The 16936-nt window shown below is 40.4% G+C and overlaps 1 protein-coding gene across 2 annotated transcripts; it reads left to right on the plus strand.

Moving 5' to 3' along the window:
* The first annotated feature begins 738 nt into the window (after nucleotides 1-738).
* acat1 (acetyl-CoA acetyltransferase 1) lies at nucleotides 739-13456 on the plus strand. 2 transcript variants are annotated; one of them, XM_069716663.1, is made up of 12 exons: nucleotides 739-860; nucleotides 6612-6659; nucleotides 6746-6863; nucleotides 7846-7941; nucleotides 8288-8388; nucleotides 10070-10213; nucleotides 10314-10464; nucleotides 10561-10656; nucleotides 10962-11075; nucleotides 11512-11576; nucleotides 11815-11972; nucleotides 13052-13456. In XM_069716663.1, exons 1-12 carry the CDS (start codon nucleotides 810-812, stop codon nucleotides 13170-13172), a joined length of 1263 nt encoding a protein of 420 aa, XP_069572764.1. In that variant the 5' UTR covers nucleotides 739-809; the 3' UTR covers nucleotides 13173-13456. The 2 variants fall into 2 exon arrangements, with proteins under 2 accessions (XP_069572764.1, XP_069572765.1); XM_069716664.1 differs by lacking the exon at nucleotides 10962-11075.
* The last annotated feature ends 3480 nt before the right edge of the window (nucleotides 13457-16936 follow it).

Raw genomic sequence — 16936 nt, forward strand, 5'->3', positions numbered from 1 at the left:
CAGGCTAGTATGCCTGCGTACTCTAGTATAAAGATTTAGTATGCTAGGCTACGTAATGTTTGTTGGAAAAGTTAGGCTGGCCCTCATTAATTAAAATAATGCTTAAGTTATTTATTTTGATGGGAAGCCATATTTTGAAGATAAATGTCTCCTGCAGTATATACAGTTTACTTAAAAAGTTTAATAGTGGAGTGATACTGATGTTGTTTTTAGAATTCCAATTTCAGATCAAAATATGGCAATGAATCAATCAAAGATACTGGCTGTATCTCTTATTCCATGCTATTTATATGCTAATTTAATTTAAATGAATGTGTGTGTGTGTGTGTGTGTGTGTGTGTGTGTGTGTGTGTGTGTGTGTGTGTGTGTGTGTGTGTGTGTGTGTGTGTGTGTGTGTGTGTGTGTGTGTGTGTGTGTGTGTGTGATACACAATATGTAAGCATGTTACACAGCATGTTAATAATAGATTGGAATTTCACTCTACTGTTAACATACTCTGAAGGGCACTGTAAACATCTTCTTATTCAACTATTTTTATATAAAAAGCTGGAAACATGATCCTGTTTTCATCTCCAATTTAAATACCTAATGCAGCATCATCCTCTATATTGTTAACATACCTTTGGAAGTCAATGTACAGTCGGCTTTATTAAAATATGTCGATTTTATAGTTCTAACTACAACAACCATAATGCCCAGCTACTGATGACGTCACCGACACACCTCTCACTGTGATTGGCTGATGTAATTTATCCCTCTGCTGCTGAAAGTGAAGCGTCGTTGGGTGGTGTCCTGTCCTCCAGTCTAAAATGTCGTCCACTGGATTTTTAGCTCTACACGCTCACATCTGTAAACGTCTGGTAAGTGACGATGTGTAAAATAATTTGTTTGGGCTTGTTATAATGCGTAGGAGCGCTCGTTTTTGCAACAGCCTGACAACACCAGGCCCTGGATAACTCGGAGCAGCTCTGCTAACTTTATGGTGTCAATAGGTTGTCCTTGGCCAAGGTAATCTGAAAACACACGATAACCGCAGCACGTGGACTTGACAGCGGCGCGCTGCCGAGATCGAAACGTGGCTGATGGAAAAGATCCCCTCAGCAGTATATAGTTCCTATGCATTGCGACCAAGTGAGCCGTCATCTGTCAAACTTGGATTTTAGATGCGCGCATGTCCCTGATATTACGGTACGGAGGCTTGGAGCGGCAAAAAAGGACGAAGAAAGATGCGATTTTGCTTAATGTGTCACATTTAATAGGCCAATAACAAGGGAAAACTCATTTATATTGCACATTAGATGAAGTTTCATAATAATAAAATCATAAATTTAAATGTGTATTTCACACGCTCATTTCACATCGTAACACAGCATATTGTCTTAATATTAGCTAGGCCTATTAAAGAATACGCATCTTTAATAGGTGACAAGAAACTTTCAGCAGATTGCTGTTCAGGATGACCCAGACTATGTATGTTTTTGTAGAGTTTAACAGTAGACCTGATAAGAAATTTAAAGTAAAAGCCTGCTCATTTGACATTATAGTAGTCATAATGTTGAAACCTTAAATATAAATATATATACACACATATATGTATATATATAAACTCTCTAAGAAGTGACAAGAAAATTGCATTGAATTCTTGTTCATAAGGATGATGTTTATTTGGAATATCAACGAATATAACTGCAGCGTTTTTGAGTAACCTCTCGCTTGTCACACCACTGATACCACATAAAAGCATACCTTCACAGTGTATGGTCTTTAAAAAAATAAATCTAAGAAATGTTGTATCCCCAATAGTTTTCCCCGAGTCCGTTGATAGAAGCAGTCTTTAGGCAGTTACCGGTCTTAGTTGATTTTTATTAAGCGTAGTTTACAAGATATCTTGGAGAGTCCAACATCAACTAACGTCTCTTTGTTGGATTCTAACTTCCCGCTTTCCGGTACATACCCTTATACTATTGGGTATAAGCGTGTCCTACACTGTGACGGGAACATTTGCATATGTTTGTCTCAGTGGTTCTCCACTGTCCTCCGTTTAAGCCACACCTCCTCTTGCCTGATGGGGAGTTGCACCCCAGGTGACCCGTCCACACACATTCCTGTTGTCTATGATAATACAAACAATCAACACGTTCAGTTCCCTCGAACACATTTCATTTCCTAATATGATGCACTAGTTGCATCCTACTTTTGGCCATATTTCATACCCGTGATGTTTTCTGCATAAACAATGTGTTTTACAATGATTACAATCAGTATGTATTTTGAACGTACATCATATGAGCCCACATATGCTTTAATCAGATCTATATTCCACAGAAACCATAAAGATGACAATTTTAGGATGATTTGCATCCAATTGTATATATAAAAAAACATATATATGGTTAAATATAACAGTAAAAATATAACAGTAAAACATTAATTAGGATTGTGAAGTGGTTTTACCGTAAATTCAGTTCATTGAGTAATTACATACATCCGGATACATAGAGAGAGGGAACTATCTCTGGACAGATCTTTACTTATTTACTTACTTACTTGTACTTACCAACCAATTGGGATGTAACCCTGAGATCTCGCTGCTGCTATAAAACCATGGAAACCCTGTTGCTTATCTCACTTTGGAACGTGGCAAACACCTGAGCCTATTGAGACAGTGTCCATCGCACTGTGGAGGCTTGTGGTCTGCAGTGTTTTCTTGTCACTTTTTATTATCGACTCAGTTGAGTTGGAACCTTAATGGAGGCGATACTATAAAATAGTACCAGATACCATCAATGGACAATGGAAAACCAAAAAAAGCAAGTAGACTCAAACAGTTGAGCTCAGCTGAGACAATTCCGTCAGTGGAAAAGGGGCTATATGGGTTTCGCTGTTGGTTACTACCTAAGGCAAAGGCTGTTCTGGATAAATGCACTCCCAGCTGGGCCCAAACCTGACCTACCAGATCCAGGCCCAGCTACAAAAATGGTTAGACTATTATGTTTCTTTACCTTTTCTAAAAACTGGACCAAGTTTCAAGAGAGGTACTTTGACAAAATGAAAGTGATATTAACATTTATTCACAAAGCTGAGTTCCACCAATCCAGCTAAATAAGCTTCTTTTTAGTGAGCAATAACAAAATGATTCTCAACACACATACTGAAGTACTGAACCCTTTGCAACTCCATAACTAACTGTGGTTTGCCCGGAGAAGTTATTGTTGAGGTGAACAAACTAAAATCTATCTGATAGATACAATTTGAACCAGTCTAATGCATTTCCTTTGATCCTAGTAAAATGCTTCAATTTCTGAAGTAAAATATTGTGATCAATTGTGTCAAATGCAGTATTGAGGTCTTGCAGGACAAGTATAGAGATAAGTCAATTGTCTGAGGCTATCAGAAAATCATTTGTAAGTTTCAATAGTGCTGTTTCTGTGCTGTGATGCTCTCTAAACAAACAAATGATTCCTCTGTAAATAGTCGCATCATTAATTTCTAATTACTTTTTCAAGGATTTTATAAATAAAGGCTAGGTTGGAAATCGGTCTGTAGTTTCCTAAAACAGCTGGATCAAGAGTAGGCTTTTTAAGTAAATAGTTTAATCACAGCAACTTTAAAGCCTTTGGCACATAGCCTGTTGAAAAAGATTAATCGATCTGATCAAATATGGGAGTGCTAAATATGGAAAAACATCCTTGAGCAGTCTTGTTGGGATGGGGTCTAAGAGACAAGTAAATGATTTAGATTAAATCATTATCACAGTTAGCTCAGAGATCTCAACAGAAGTGGTCGAAATAGAAATCAGGTTCCATGGGTTGGGTTTATTGATAAGCTTGAATGAAAGATTGCTGCCACTCCTCCTCTGCCAGAATCTCGAGGAAAGTGATAATTGATAGGTCAAGGTGTGCTTGATTAAGACTGACATACTCTTCCTGCTGCAACCGAGTTTCTGTAAGACAAATTAAATCAATTTGATGATCATTTATCAAATCATTTACTAACAAGAGATTTAGATGAGAAAAATCCAATAGTCAATAGTCCACATTTATATGTTGTATTTTTTTATTCTTGTAAATTAGTAGTGTTGATTTGGCCAGGCGGGAAGTCAGTCTGATATGGACAAAGGGAATCCGGTCAATTTATGATAAAAAAAAAATACTCCCATGTTTTAGAGATGTCATGCTTTAGAGGTTTTAAAAACTCATCTGTATTCCCAGAAAGAAGAGATGCACCATCCAAAGTGGGATGGATGCTGTCTGTCTGCATCAGACCAGGTTTTCCCCAGAAAGTGTTCCAATTGTGAATGAAGCCCATGCTGCTAAACATGTCATCACCGGTCAGATAAGTCTGACATTTTGCAAAGTTACACACTGATTCTACATTCATTTTATTGACCTCTGATTGGCGTAACAGGGTGTCATTACCTCCGACGTAAATAACAATCCATCTATATATACCATCAGCCTTAGCCAGCTGTTTCAAATTTTATACAGCGTTACCCTCTCTGGCCCGAGGAATCTATTTGATTATGGCCCTGGAATCGCTAAATTCACGTTTTGCAAAATAGAGATGCAAATAACCAGGTTTGTTAGTGTCAAAAATAGACAAAGCACAGAGAGATTGAGTGATGTAAGATGAGGAAATAGCTGCTAAAATAGTAGCGATAAATCCCTGACCAGCAAGGACAACAGTATTTGAAGCAGGAAGGGACACAATATGCTCATCATAAAATCAGACGTCACAGGTCGTCTCTTGGACTTAAAAGGAATCCCCCAGCACTTTCATTGCTAGCACTTGCCAAGCTTGAGCGGAGTGGGAGTACTCCAGAAAATGTCATCTCTGGTTGTGCTCCTTCTGGGGAAGTGCACAGGTGTGACAGGGGTCACACTCGACTCGCTGGTTACCATCAAGATAGAATAAACTAGCCTCGGGGCAGATTCCTTATAATTTTGTAGCAACCGTTGAGTTAAATCAATTGATATTGGACACGAACACAGTCCAGGTGATCCTGAAAAGAAATCCACTCAAAATATCCGTTAACTATTAAGGGATTTTTTTTTCTGTAATATTAAATATTAGGACATTATGACTTATAATGTGAAATGAGCAGACTTTCCTTGTAAATTTTTCAGAAGCTGTCAAGTTAAATCATTTGATATTAAACAAGGACATGGTCTGGGTTATTGTGAGCCTGAATCCACTGAAAGTTTCTTGTCACCTATAAAGGATTTTTATTCCTTAATATATAATATTAGGAAAGAACTAATTTGTTATCATGTCAGTTGAGCCGATTTTTCCTTTAAATTTCTTAAAAACTGTGCTTGATATTAAGCAAGGCAATTTCTTACTTTGCATACCTCAGTCCCATTGGCCCCGGCTTATTGCTAAACTGGGCAGCGATCCCAGCAGCAGCAGATCTAGAGGGCTGTGCTACAGGTGCATCTACAGCTGGTGGGATTTGTGCTGTGAGTTGTTGTAACAGTAATTTTGAACCTGAATCCACTGAAGGTTTCTTTTCACCTATTAAGGTGAAATCAAAGTCTTTTTTTTGGGGGGGGGGGGGGGGGCTTCTTCAATTACCCATACAGCAATACCACATATAGTCGCACACCTCATATCCAAACAGCGGCAGGCTTGACCGTGTTTTAACAGATGACGGCTTACTTGACTGCTGTTCCCATGTACCGATTGCTGGTGGAATGGCACTCCTTTATACTGATCCCTCTTGATATAATCGGTATAAACGTGTGGCTGGATTATATACAGTGAGAAAACATATTGCATAAAAGTGTCCTTTGGATGATACATAAATAATAATTAAATAGTGAAACAATGGTTTCTGAATGAAATGATTCTGACAGTGACAAATGTTGACGGCTCTGGTGGCTGTTAAATGTTGTGAATGACAAGTTACCAATGTTGAGTTTCACTGTAAAAATATAGGGTTATCCTACGCTTGTCATTTCAGACAATCCGCAGAGAGATCATAGTGAGAAAACACCCAAAGTCAAGCCCGGAGAAAATGCCTTATGCTACGATGAAAGCAAATATTCACTAATAAATCCAATGTGCCAAAAAGTATTTGCCTTTTTGTTGACTCAAAATTTCTGTTATTCGGTTACTGGAGCTACATTAGCTCTGTTACTTAAGGATAGCTCTAATATTAACTTTGGGCACATTGTATGTACCAATGGAAAAGGAGCTACATACCACCAGGGATCGGTATGTAGGAGCAGCATACCACCAACGATTGGCACAGGAGTTGTATACCACTGAAGGGATTGGCTTATACCACTGCATCTGAAGTGGCATAACCACAACCACTTTTTGATCAAGATGTCTCTTGGCTCTGAGGGCAATATTAGCTACTGTTACTCCATTGAATAGCTAATGTTCTCTGCCTGTATTTTCCCTTATTGTCAGCATGGCTAAGATTATTTTAATATGAGTAGCTGTATTTAAAACCATAAATCACAAAGTATGCCAGAAAGCTTCAGTTTGAGCAGTTGGCTTGATTTGAAAGGCCGTAGGAGATATAGGCATTATTTCAGCTGTGAAAATCATAATTATGAATTATTACATTTAATTATTATTTTTTTCTTGTTCTGCCATTGTAGGGTCACAAATACCTATCAAGGACGTACACATCTCGCTCTTCACTCAATGTAAGTACACAGATTGGAATTTCAAATTCCATGTTCAAATTAAATGTTTTTGACTGCACATTTATTTTTTTAATTGATGGTTTCAGGAAGTCGTCATTGTCAGTGCAGTCCGTACTCCAATGGGCTCCTTCAGAGGCAGCCTGGCAGCTGTTCCAGCCACCAAACTGGGCTCCATCGCCATTAAGGGAGCCATAGACAGAGCAGGTTCAGACACTTCATGCTTTAGGGTCAGGACATGCTGCATGCATGGCGTGTGCATTACCTCTACTTTGCTGAACAGCGGTGGCTTGCTTGTGTGTGTGTGTCCACACTGGTAGAGTTGTAACCACAGACCAGGGGCTCTCCAACCTTTTTTCCTCTGAGCTACTTTGACAAAATGAAAGTGTCCAAGAGCTACTTGTATAGGTCTCTGAGACTGTAACATCTATTCACATAGCTGAACTTCAGGGAGGGAGAAAGAGAGGGAGAGAGGTTGAGAGAGAGGTAGAGAGAGAGGGCGAGAGAGAGAGAGAGAGAGACCGCTGCTCTTCACTTGTTAAATTTTCCAATTATCGCCGTGCATTAGGTTTCTGCTATATTTATAGAGTTCAATTGTTATATGCATGGATTTGTTTTCCTGTCTGTTTTTGCTGCACTTATGCTGAAAAATAGGCATATCGTCTATTCTGTAGAGGACACACCACAGACGCACGAGACACACATTTGTGTGGCTGCTCTAACCTGTTAACGTCAGCACTTAATATTATAACCAAGCAATTCTGAGACCATGCCACACAGGAATGGCTTGATTTCCTTTTTTTTTTTTTTTTTTTCATTTTCTGGGAAAGACCATTAAGTTTTTGGTACACTCTCCGCCTCTCTATCTCTGCCTATGCCTATGTGTCTTCCTCTGAAGGAGTTTAAATAAATTCACTCAGTTGCTTTTTGGTTACAAGTTTTCACTTGTTGGACGTCAAACATTTAATCAATGATTGCTGTTTTCCAAGGGAAACTCAATGGTAGAATGATTGGGCTGGCAGGAGCAGCGCTGCTGCAGACAGTCTGGACACAATCACACGTGAGCAAGCTGCAGCAGTACTGCGAGGCAGGTGTAATGCAGACGCCATGCTGGCAGTGTGCACCAGGCCTTTACGTCACATTAGCAGGTGGAGCGTGCTAACATATCCAAGTTATCTTGTATGTTTAGGAATTGCTTCTGAAGAGGTGAAGGAAGTCTACATGGGCAATGTTCTTCAGGCAGGAGAAGGACAGGCCCCCACAAGACAGGCCCTGCTTGGAGCAGGTATGGATTGTTACATTTTTATTCATGTTGGAATCACTGACAGGTTTTTTGCTGCCTTTGATTGGTCCTGCCATTAAATTCTAAATGAGCACATATTTCTCATAAAACAAAATAATTTCTCTGTTTCAACATTTAATATGTTGTATTTCGTATTCTCAATTAAATATGGGTTTACATGACTTGCAAATCATGATATTCAGTTGTTTTTTTTACATTTTACACAGCATCCTAGATTTTTTGAAGACATGGTTTTACATCCAAGCGTAATTGAAGGCGGGTTAAGAGATGTTTTCATTAAATTCATTAGTTTTTGCAAATTAAATCAAGTCAGTGATTGTATTTGCAGGCTTGACCCTCGGGACTCCAGCAACAACCATCAACAAAGTCTGTGCCTCTGGGATGAAGTCCATCATGATGGCAGCCCAGAGTCTGATATGTGGACACCAGGTAGTGTTACACATATACAGTCGTTGATACATTTATCGGTACCCTTCCAGAAAGAAAAGAAAAACCCACAATATTCTCTGAAATAATTTGAAAATAGTAATTGGCCTCTGATTTGTTTATTCATTCCAGCCATTATCTATACCCGCTTTATCCTGAAAGCCATGCAGGCACAAGGAGAACATGCGAGCTCCACTCACCCCTGGCTGAGGTTCAAACCCAGAACCTTCTTGCTGTGAGGCCACAGTACCTCTGTACCAATGTGCCGCCCGGGGGATTGTTCATTCAATATCAAACTAAACATTTCGATTCAACATATTTTTTTGAATAATAACACAAATAAAAATGGGACTCTTGACCTAACATTTTGTTGCACAACATTCAGAGGCAATCACTACAAACAAATGACCTCCCAGTGAAGGTTCCCCAACATTTTTCATATTGCATGTTTCAGCTCTTTCAATTAGATGTTCAAAAGGATTCAGATCAGGGCTTACAGAAGGCCACTTCAGAACAGTTACATTTTGTTCTTAGCCATTTCTTGGTGATTTTAGCTGTGTTTTCTGGGTCATTGTCCTGTTGTACAATCCATGACCTGTGACTGAGACAGAGCTTTCTGACACTGGACAGCAAGTTTTGCTCCAGAATGCCGTGATAGTCTTGAGTTTCCATTGTGCCCTGCAAAGATTCAAGGCACGGTGTCAGATGCTGCAAAGCAGCACGTAAAATAACAGAGCCTTCTCCTAGTTTCACTGTAGGTACGTCATTCTTTTCCTGGAAAGCTTAACAGAGCGCTGATGTGACTTGCCAAAAAGCTCCAGTTTTGTCTTGTATGCCAAAAGGACATTCTCTCAGAAGGAGTCTGGCTTATCAAAATGCATTTTTGCAAATATCCAGCCTTTATATGTTTTGCTTTCAACAGGCCTTGGAGTTTACCTGGTTGCTGTTGGAAATGTTCTGTGACTCTTTGTTTACCATTTGCACCATCCCTCTACTCAATCCATTTTCCTCTTGCTGTTAAACTTCTTGATATTAATTAAAACTGTGGTCACAGGGACATTGAGTTGTTTGGATATGGTTTTATAGCCTTTACATTTAACATGCTTGTCGATAATCTTTTTTTTCTGATCCTCTCAGCTCTCTCATTTGCTTCTTCTGGCCCATGTTCAATGTGGTGCACCCAACGATAGTAAACCGCAGGGGGATCTCTTTAAAATAGGCTGAGTGACTGATTACCTGATTGAAGATGTGTGATACGTATTAGAAAAATGAGTTAGTCTGAAATGTCACCAATCCAATTATGTATATATTGTAGAATATATTTGTTAAAGAAGCAATAATTTATCTTTTTGTTTGTTTAAACACTTCAGAAGGAATGACAAATTTTTCTATGAACTGTTAAGGGTACCAACAGATTAATCTATACATATACAGTACATTTAATAATAAACCATAAGGTGAAGACACTTCTTGCATATTGCATATCTCTCTAGGACATTGGTAGTTGATGACAGACAAGATAATGCAGGATTTGATATGACCAAAAAAAAAAAATCTTTGTTTATACTAAACCATTGCAGGCTAGATTACAGGAATTAGAGCCATTGTTATACAAGCTGCTGTATGGACAGGAGACTGTAGTTGCTGTACGGACATGAGACTGTAGCTCTTTCTGTGACTTCAGGATGTAATGGTGGCAGGAGGCATGGAGAGCATGTCCAATGTACCTTATGTGATGGGCAGAGAGACCCCAGCCTATGGAGGACTGAGGATTGAAGACCTCATTGTTAAGGATGGACTCACCGATGTCTACAACAAATTCCACATGGTATCTCTCAACCTTGTGTTAAATGTTGACTTGCAGGAGAATTGTACTGCTTATGTTATTTTACAGAATAATACTATTGATTTGATCTTGTCTTTAACAGGGCAACTGTGCAGAAAACACAGCCAAAACTGCGGGCATCACAAGAGAGGAGCAGGATGCCTACGCCATCGGCTCATACAGCCGCAGCAAAGCAGCATACGAGTCGGGCGTGCTGGCCAAGGAGATTGTATCAGTTAGCATTCCCCAAAGAGGTACATAAAGATGGCAGTGTTATGTTTCTGTTGTTGCCACTCACCCTGGTCATGAACAAAATAATTTGCATAACAGATGTTGATGTGGTTTTGTAGGCAAACCTGATGTGGTTGTGTCTGAGGATGAGGAGTGGAGGCGGGTTGACTTCAGCAAAGTCCCCAAACTGAAGGCTGTGTTCCAGAGAGAGAACGGTAATGAGGATGACGTGAACAGTAATGTAAAGTGACGTTTTGGTTAATAAAACAGAACAAATGAGAACAGAGTTGTATGTCATAATCATGCAATAAATACATCTCCACAAGTGCAAAAACATAATTGTTTTCTGCCCTTTCCTTTGAAGTTAGTTGATGGTGCATTTGCGCAAAGACAAATATATTGTGTGTTTCAACCCTAACACCAGTTATTCTATGCAACAGTAATTACAATTAACAAATAATAATAGTAATCAGAATATTTGTTCAAGCAGTCATTGTGTTTTAATGTCCACATTTTTTAGGTACAGTGACGGCAGCCAATGCCAGTACACTGAACGATGGAGCTGCTGCTCTTGTTCTAATGACAGCAAATGCTGCAAAGAGACTAAACGTCACTCCACTTGCCAGGATTGTCTGTAAGATTCACACACACACACACACACACACACACACACACACACACACACACACACACACACACACACACACACACACACACACACACACACACACACACACACACACACACACACACACACACACACACACACACACACACACACACACACACACTGTGCTTGCAGAGCTTAATGGTTGGTTTGCTAGTTAACCCTCTATAACCTAGCAGTTTGTGGGCATTGTATACTCCTGGCACATTGTTACTCACTGTTGGCTTTGGTTTGGTTTTTGTTTTTGTTGTTTTTCTGGACTAGCAAAGCTGCACCTCTATGGAAACAGAGCAATCATGGCTCGTAGCAAAAACTCAAAAATGTCTTTGTGCGGTCATTATTTTCAAATTTTAGTTTGTGGTTATGGTTATGACATGTTGCTGTTTTTTTTTTTTTCACTTAGCTTTTGCTGATGCTGCAGTTGCACCCATCGATTTCCCCATTGCTCCTGCATATTCCATGCCAAAGGTGGGTATGAGGATGTAATTAGGCTGTTATGTATTGTGCTAGGATGCACACAAAATAAAATCATCCAGCCAGAATTTTATAAATTTAGGTATAATGTGGCTTGCATCATCCCTGGTCCATGTTAAGGTCCAAAGGAGTAAAAGTTATTTAATGTCCTTTGTTTGCCACGCAAACACTTGTGGTTATGGATGAAGGACTCTTACAACATCTGAACGCTTCCTTCGTGTGTGTCTGTCAGGCACTGGATGTGGCAGGGCTGAAGAAGGATGATATCGCCATGTGGGAGATCAACGAAGCCTTCAGCGTGGTCGTGCTGGCCAACATCAAGATGCTGGACATTGACCCAGCAAAAGTGAACATCAACGGGGGAGCTGTGTCACTGGGACACCCCATTGGGTAAGTCACTGAAAGGGACTGGCTGGATTCAGGGGAAAAGAACAGAAATAGTTCTATTTTGAGTTTCATAGAAGAAGATAAGATAAGAAGAGGAGTGAGAAATATCCCCTGTTAGTCCCCTGCCTTTTCCTTTTCTCTATCATGAAGGAATATATTTTTGTTTTGCCTACTCTATTGATCCAAGAGAGTAAGAGATAGAAGAATCAGATGTACCACCTTTCTTTTCTTAAAAAAAGAAAGAAAACGTTTTTGAACTATATTCAAACTTAGCCCATAACCCCTTAGATATAAAATGTTTTAAGGTCCCATATTGTATAAATTCAGATTTCTTTTTTGATTCTAAAACAGGTATAGACACAGAAATTCCCACAGCCCATATTCAAAACCTGAGCCATTTGGTCTTCCATAAGTTTGGGATGTCACAAACTCTCATTCATATCATATGTCCATCCTCAGCACAGCCCACTGTCCAACTGTTTCATATGAAAGGAAACACTGTCTTTCAGTCTTGGAGCTATCAAGCTACAAAACCAAAGAAAACCAATGGTTGGCCAAGGTGTGTGTCACTCGGAAATGAAACAGCAAATTAGAGGAGAGAAATTGGTTGATTGATATCAATGAAGAAAGACATAAAACAGTTTTTTTCTGGTAGAACTGTAGAAAAAAGCTTTAGAGAGATGTAAACCTGTATTGAAATGTTTTTTGGCACTTAAAACAACAAAAATCTCTTCCTATGGATATAAAGACTGCAAATAAAATACCAGAAAGGTGTAAAATATGCGATCTTAAAGACATTGATAAGGTTGGTAGATATTATACTGCCGTAACTAGTACTTGTTTTGATCAACTTGTACTTCTCAAAGGAACAAATGAGCACCTTGTGAAGCTTTTAAATGTCCCAATCCAAACTACAAGAACTGAAACAACTGTCATATTGTATGTATGTGCATTTTACTTTGTAGCTTAGATGAACATTTTAAAACCAGAATCAGCTAAATGTTTAACACCCCCCCCCAAAAAAAAACAACAAAAAAAACAAACAATTAAAGTACTAATACTTTGTTTCTTTCCTTTGTCAGAATGTCTGGGGCAAGAATTGTGGGTCACATGGTTCACAACCTGAACCCAGGTCAGTATGGGCTAGCAGGCATCTGCAATGGAGGTGGTGGAGCTTCCTCTATTCTCATCCAGAAGTTGTGAAAAAATCTGATGGGTACCTCATCTTTTCATGATACACTCTTTTGTTAAATTGTTTGGTGACCAGCTGTTGGTTCCAAATAGTGAAGACGTTTGTTAAATCACATTTACTGTGAAGAATGCATGTTACAACTTTAATGCTAGTGGCCATAATCAAACTTCAAAGTTGGACTTGGCTCTTCTGAGATCATGACTCTTGTGTTCACAACACTCCTTTGTTTGACTTCTTGTGCAAAAAATGTAGTCTTTGAAGTTATATGGTTGAATAAATAGTTTTTAAGAAAGCACTGTTTTGCAACTGGTCTTATGTAACTATGGGTAGATGGTTAAAGGTAAACTACAATTCCTGCTTAGGGGTTGTATGCCTCCACTCACCAACATGCATACAGTGGTGTGAAAAAGTGTTTGCCCCCTTCCTGATTTCTTATTTCTTTGCATGTTTGTCACTTAAATGTTTCAGATCATCAAACAAATTTAAATATTAGTCAAAGATAACACAAGTAAACACAAAATGCAGTTTTTAAATGAAGGTTTTTATTATTAAGGGAGGAAAAAAAAAATCCAAACCCACATGGCCCTGTGTGAAAAAGTGTTTGCCCCCTAAACCTAATAACTGGTTGGACCAACCTTAGCAGCAACAACTGCAATCAAGCGCTTGCGATAACTTGCAATGAGTCTTTTCCAGCTGTGGAGGAATTTTGGCCGACTCATCTTTACAGAGTTGTTGTAATTCAGCCACATTGGAGGGTTTTCCAGCACCAACCACCTTTTTAAGGTCATGCCACAGCATCTCAACAGGATTCAGGTCAGGACTTTGACTAGGCCACTCCAAAGTCTTCATTTTGTTTCTCTTCATCCATTCAGAGGTGGACTTGATGGTGTGTTTTGGATCATTGTCCTGCTGCAGAACCCAAGTTGGCTTCAGCTTGAGGTCACGAACAGACGGCCGGACGTTCTCCTTCAGGATGTTTTGGTAGACGGTAGAATTCATGGTTCCATTTATCACAGCAAGTCTTCCAGGTCCTGAAGCAGCAAAACAGCCCCAGACCATCACACTACCACCACCATATTTTACTGTTGCTATGAGGTTCTTCTTCTGAAATGCGGTGTTACTTTTACGCCAGATGTAACGGGACACACACCTTCCAAAAAGTTGAACTTTTGTCTCGTCAGTCCACAGAGTATTTTCCCAAAAGTCTCGGGGATCATCAAGATGTTTTCTGGCAAAAATGAGACGAGCCTTAATGTTCTTTTTGCTCAGCGGTGGGTTTGGTCTTGGAACTCTGCCATGCAGCCATTTCTGCCCAGTCTCTTTCTTATGGTGGAGTCATGAACACTGACCTGAACTGAGGCAAGTGAGGCCTGCAGTTCTTTGGATGTTGCTGTGGGGTCTTTTGTGACCTCTCGGATGAGTCGTCGCTGCGCTCTTGGGGTAATTTTGGTCAGCCGGCCGCTCCTGGGAAGGTTCACCACTGTTCTGTGTTTTCTCCATTTGTGGATAATGGCTCTCACTGTGGTTCTCTGGAGTCCCAAAGCTTTAGAAATGGCTTTAGTAGTGATGTTACGAGGTGTGCCGACGCTTCGAAGCGTGTGTGGAGTAATGGAGGGGGCGTTTCCTCGAAGCGCGTGTCGAGGCTTGCTTCATTTAGGGGAGGAGCCAAAAATGATGACGTCCGAAGCCTCGCTGCCGGCTGTACCACGTGACTGCTTCGGGAAGTGGTTCAGGTGTTGCCGGGAGGTTTGACAGCAATATAAACCCCTCAGGCTCCATTCAAAATGTGGGTTGTTGGTGGAGAGTTGAGGTCAGTTGAGAGTTTGGATAGTTTGGAGAATTTAGAGAGAGAGAGAGAGAGAGAGAGAGAGAGAGATAGTTTGTTTGGATAGCGTTTATATAGTTGGGAGAGTTTAGAGAGAGATAGTTTGGAGAAGTTAGAGAGAGAGAGATAGTTTGGAGATTTAGGAGAGTGAGGAGAGAAGGAGGTGATAAGATGGAGCCAGCTAGGAAGAGGAGGATTTCCCCTGTGGGAACACTTTGATTTGATAACTCCTAATAAGGTAAATCTAACTCTATTTCAGACACATTAGGTTTGCTTATCAAGAACTGTATTTTTCACAGTTTCTTATTTTATTCAAAGGTGAGGTGTTTATTGTGCTCCAAGGAGTTGGGGTACAATAACAACACCTCATCCATGCTGAGGCGTTACCGTGCCTTGCATGAGAATAAGGAGGAAACTGGAGCTTCACCCAGCCAAGGTAAGTCATTACAATATTACAAATGCACCATCACAATTTTTCCCTGTTCACTTTTGTTTATTGTGCAAATAAAGACAGGTAACAGACACTGTATTTATTCTCTTTTAACCAGCCACCAGAAAACAAGAGCTGGATGAAGCCCTCGTCTCCATGATAGTGAAGGACACACAGCCCTTCAGTATTGTGGATGATGTTGGATTCAGGGCATTTGTGTCCAAACTGGATCCTAATTATGTCCTCCCTACAAGGCAGGTATGTATGGGTGCATGCATGAAACAAATGAGTACTTTATTGTGTCTCACAGTTCAGCACTATATATTTTTTCCTTTAGGCTCTGAAGGCCATGGTGGAGGCCAAGTATGAGTCAGCTAAGGAGAAGGAGAAGGCTAAAGTGGAAAAGGTGGCTGCTGTTAGCCTTACTTCTGACATGTGGACATCCATCAATATGGATGCCTACCTGGCTGTAACATGCCATTTTGTGGGTGAGAAAACCACACTCAGTTCAGTGCTGTTAGGAGTGCAGGCATTCCCCCAATCACACACTGCTGAAAATATAGCTCGTGTGAAAGCCTCCCTGATGGAGGAATGGGGAATCGCCAATAAGGTGACATGTATGGTCACTGATGGTGCTCCCAATATGGTTGCCTGTGTGAGAGAGCTGAAGCTTCGGCACCATGTTTGCATTGCACACACACTGAATCTGATAGTGAAGAAGACACTTGACCAGCAGCCTGTGCTCTCTGGCATCCGGGCCAAAGCACGGAAGCTGGTTGGCTTCTTTAGAAGCAGCACCACTGCTAAGGTATGCTCTTTCCCTTTATTCCAATTTCTAATAACGCTAATAGTTTGTCTGTGTTCCTACTGCAGTGATTTAATGGCCTACTCATCTGTATCTTTAAAGGAGAAGCTTACACAAGTGCAACTTCATCTGGGGATGGCAAACATGAAGCTCATGCAAGAAGTGGAGACCAGATGGAGCAGCACATATTTGATGCTGCAACGTTTGGTGGAGCAAAGGGAGCCAGTAGGAGCAGCGTGAGCTGGGTTACAACATGACATCCCCTTCCTAACATCAGAAGAGTTCAACATTGTTGGAGGGTGCCTTTCTTTGCTGTCTCCCTTCTATGATGCCACTGTAGAGCTGTCGGCAGAGGAAGATGTGTCTGCCTCCAAAGTTGTCCCCCTCGTGAAGATGCTGGAGCACACCCTTCAGGAGGAAATAACAAAGCCGGCACCTGCAGCAGCGTTGGAAATGGGAGACCAGCTCATCAGGCAACTCCGGGAGAAGCTGTACACTTTGCAGTCGATGAGCATCGTGTCTCTTGCTACCCTCCTGGACCCCCGATTTAAAGCAATAGGATTTTTCAGCCAAACAAAAGCCACCGAAGCAATCAAACGACTGACCTCCGAGTGTGCCACCATTATACGGTCAACACAAAGCAGAGAGGAAATCCCCCAGGCTTCCACCTCTCATGATGTCACAGGAGGTAATCTATTATTTTACATTTTGAGAT

Source organism: Brachyistius frenatus, unplaced genomic scaffold, assembly GCF_029030835.1.
Source record: "Brachyistius frenatus isolate BFR_SWC_R1_liver_20210118 unplaced genomic scaffold, ASM2903083v1 Contig_161, whole genome shotgun sequence".
Taxonomy (NCBI): domain Eukaryota; kingdom Metazoa; phylum Chordata; class Actinopteri; family Embiotocidae; genus Brachyistius; species Brachyistius frenatus.

Bases quoted from the DNA above. Each gene is read 5' to 3' on its own strand.
- acat1 (XM_069716663.1), top strand. From the start codon at position 810: ATGTCGTCCACTGGATTTTTAGCTCTACACGCTCACATCTGTAAACGT. The intron at 6,660-6,745 runs GTAAGTACACAG...TGATGGTTTCAG, and splicing joins CATCTCGCTCTTCACTCAAT to GAAGTCGTCATTGTCAGTGC. The intron at 7,942-8,287 runs GTATGGATTGTT...TTGTATTTGCAG, and splicing joins ACAGGCCCTGCTTGGAGCAG to GCTTGACCCTCGGGACTCCA.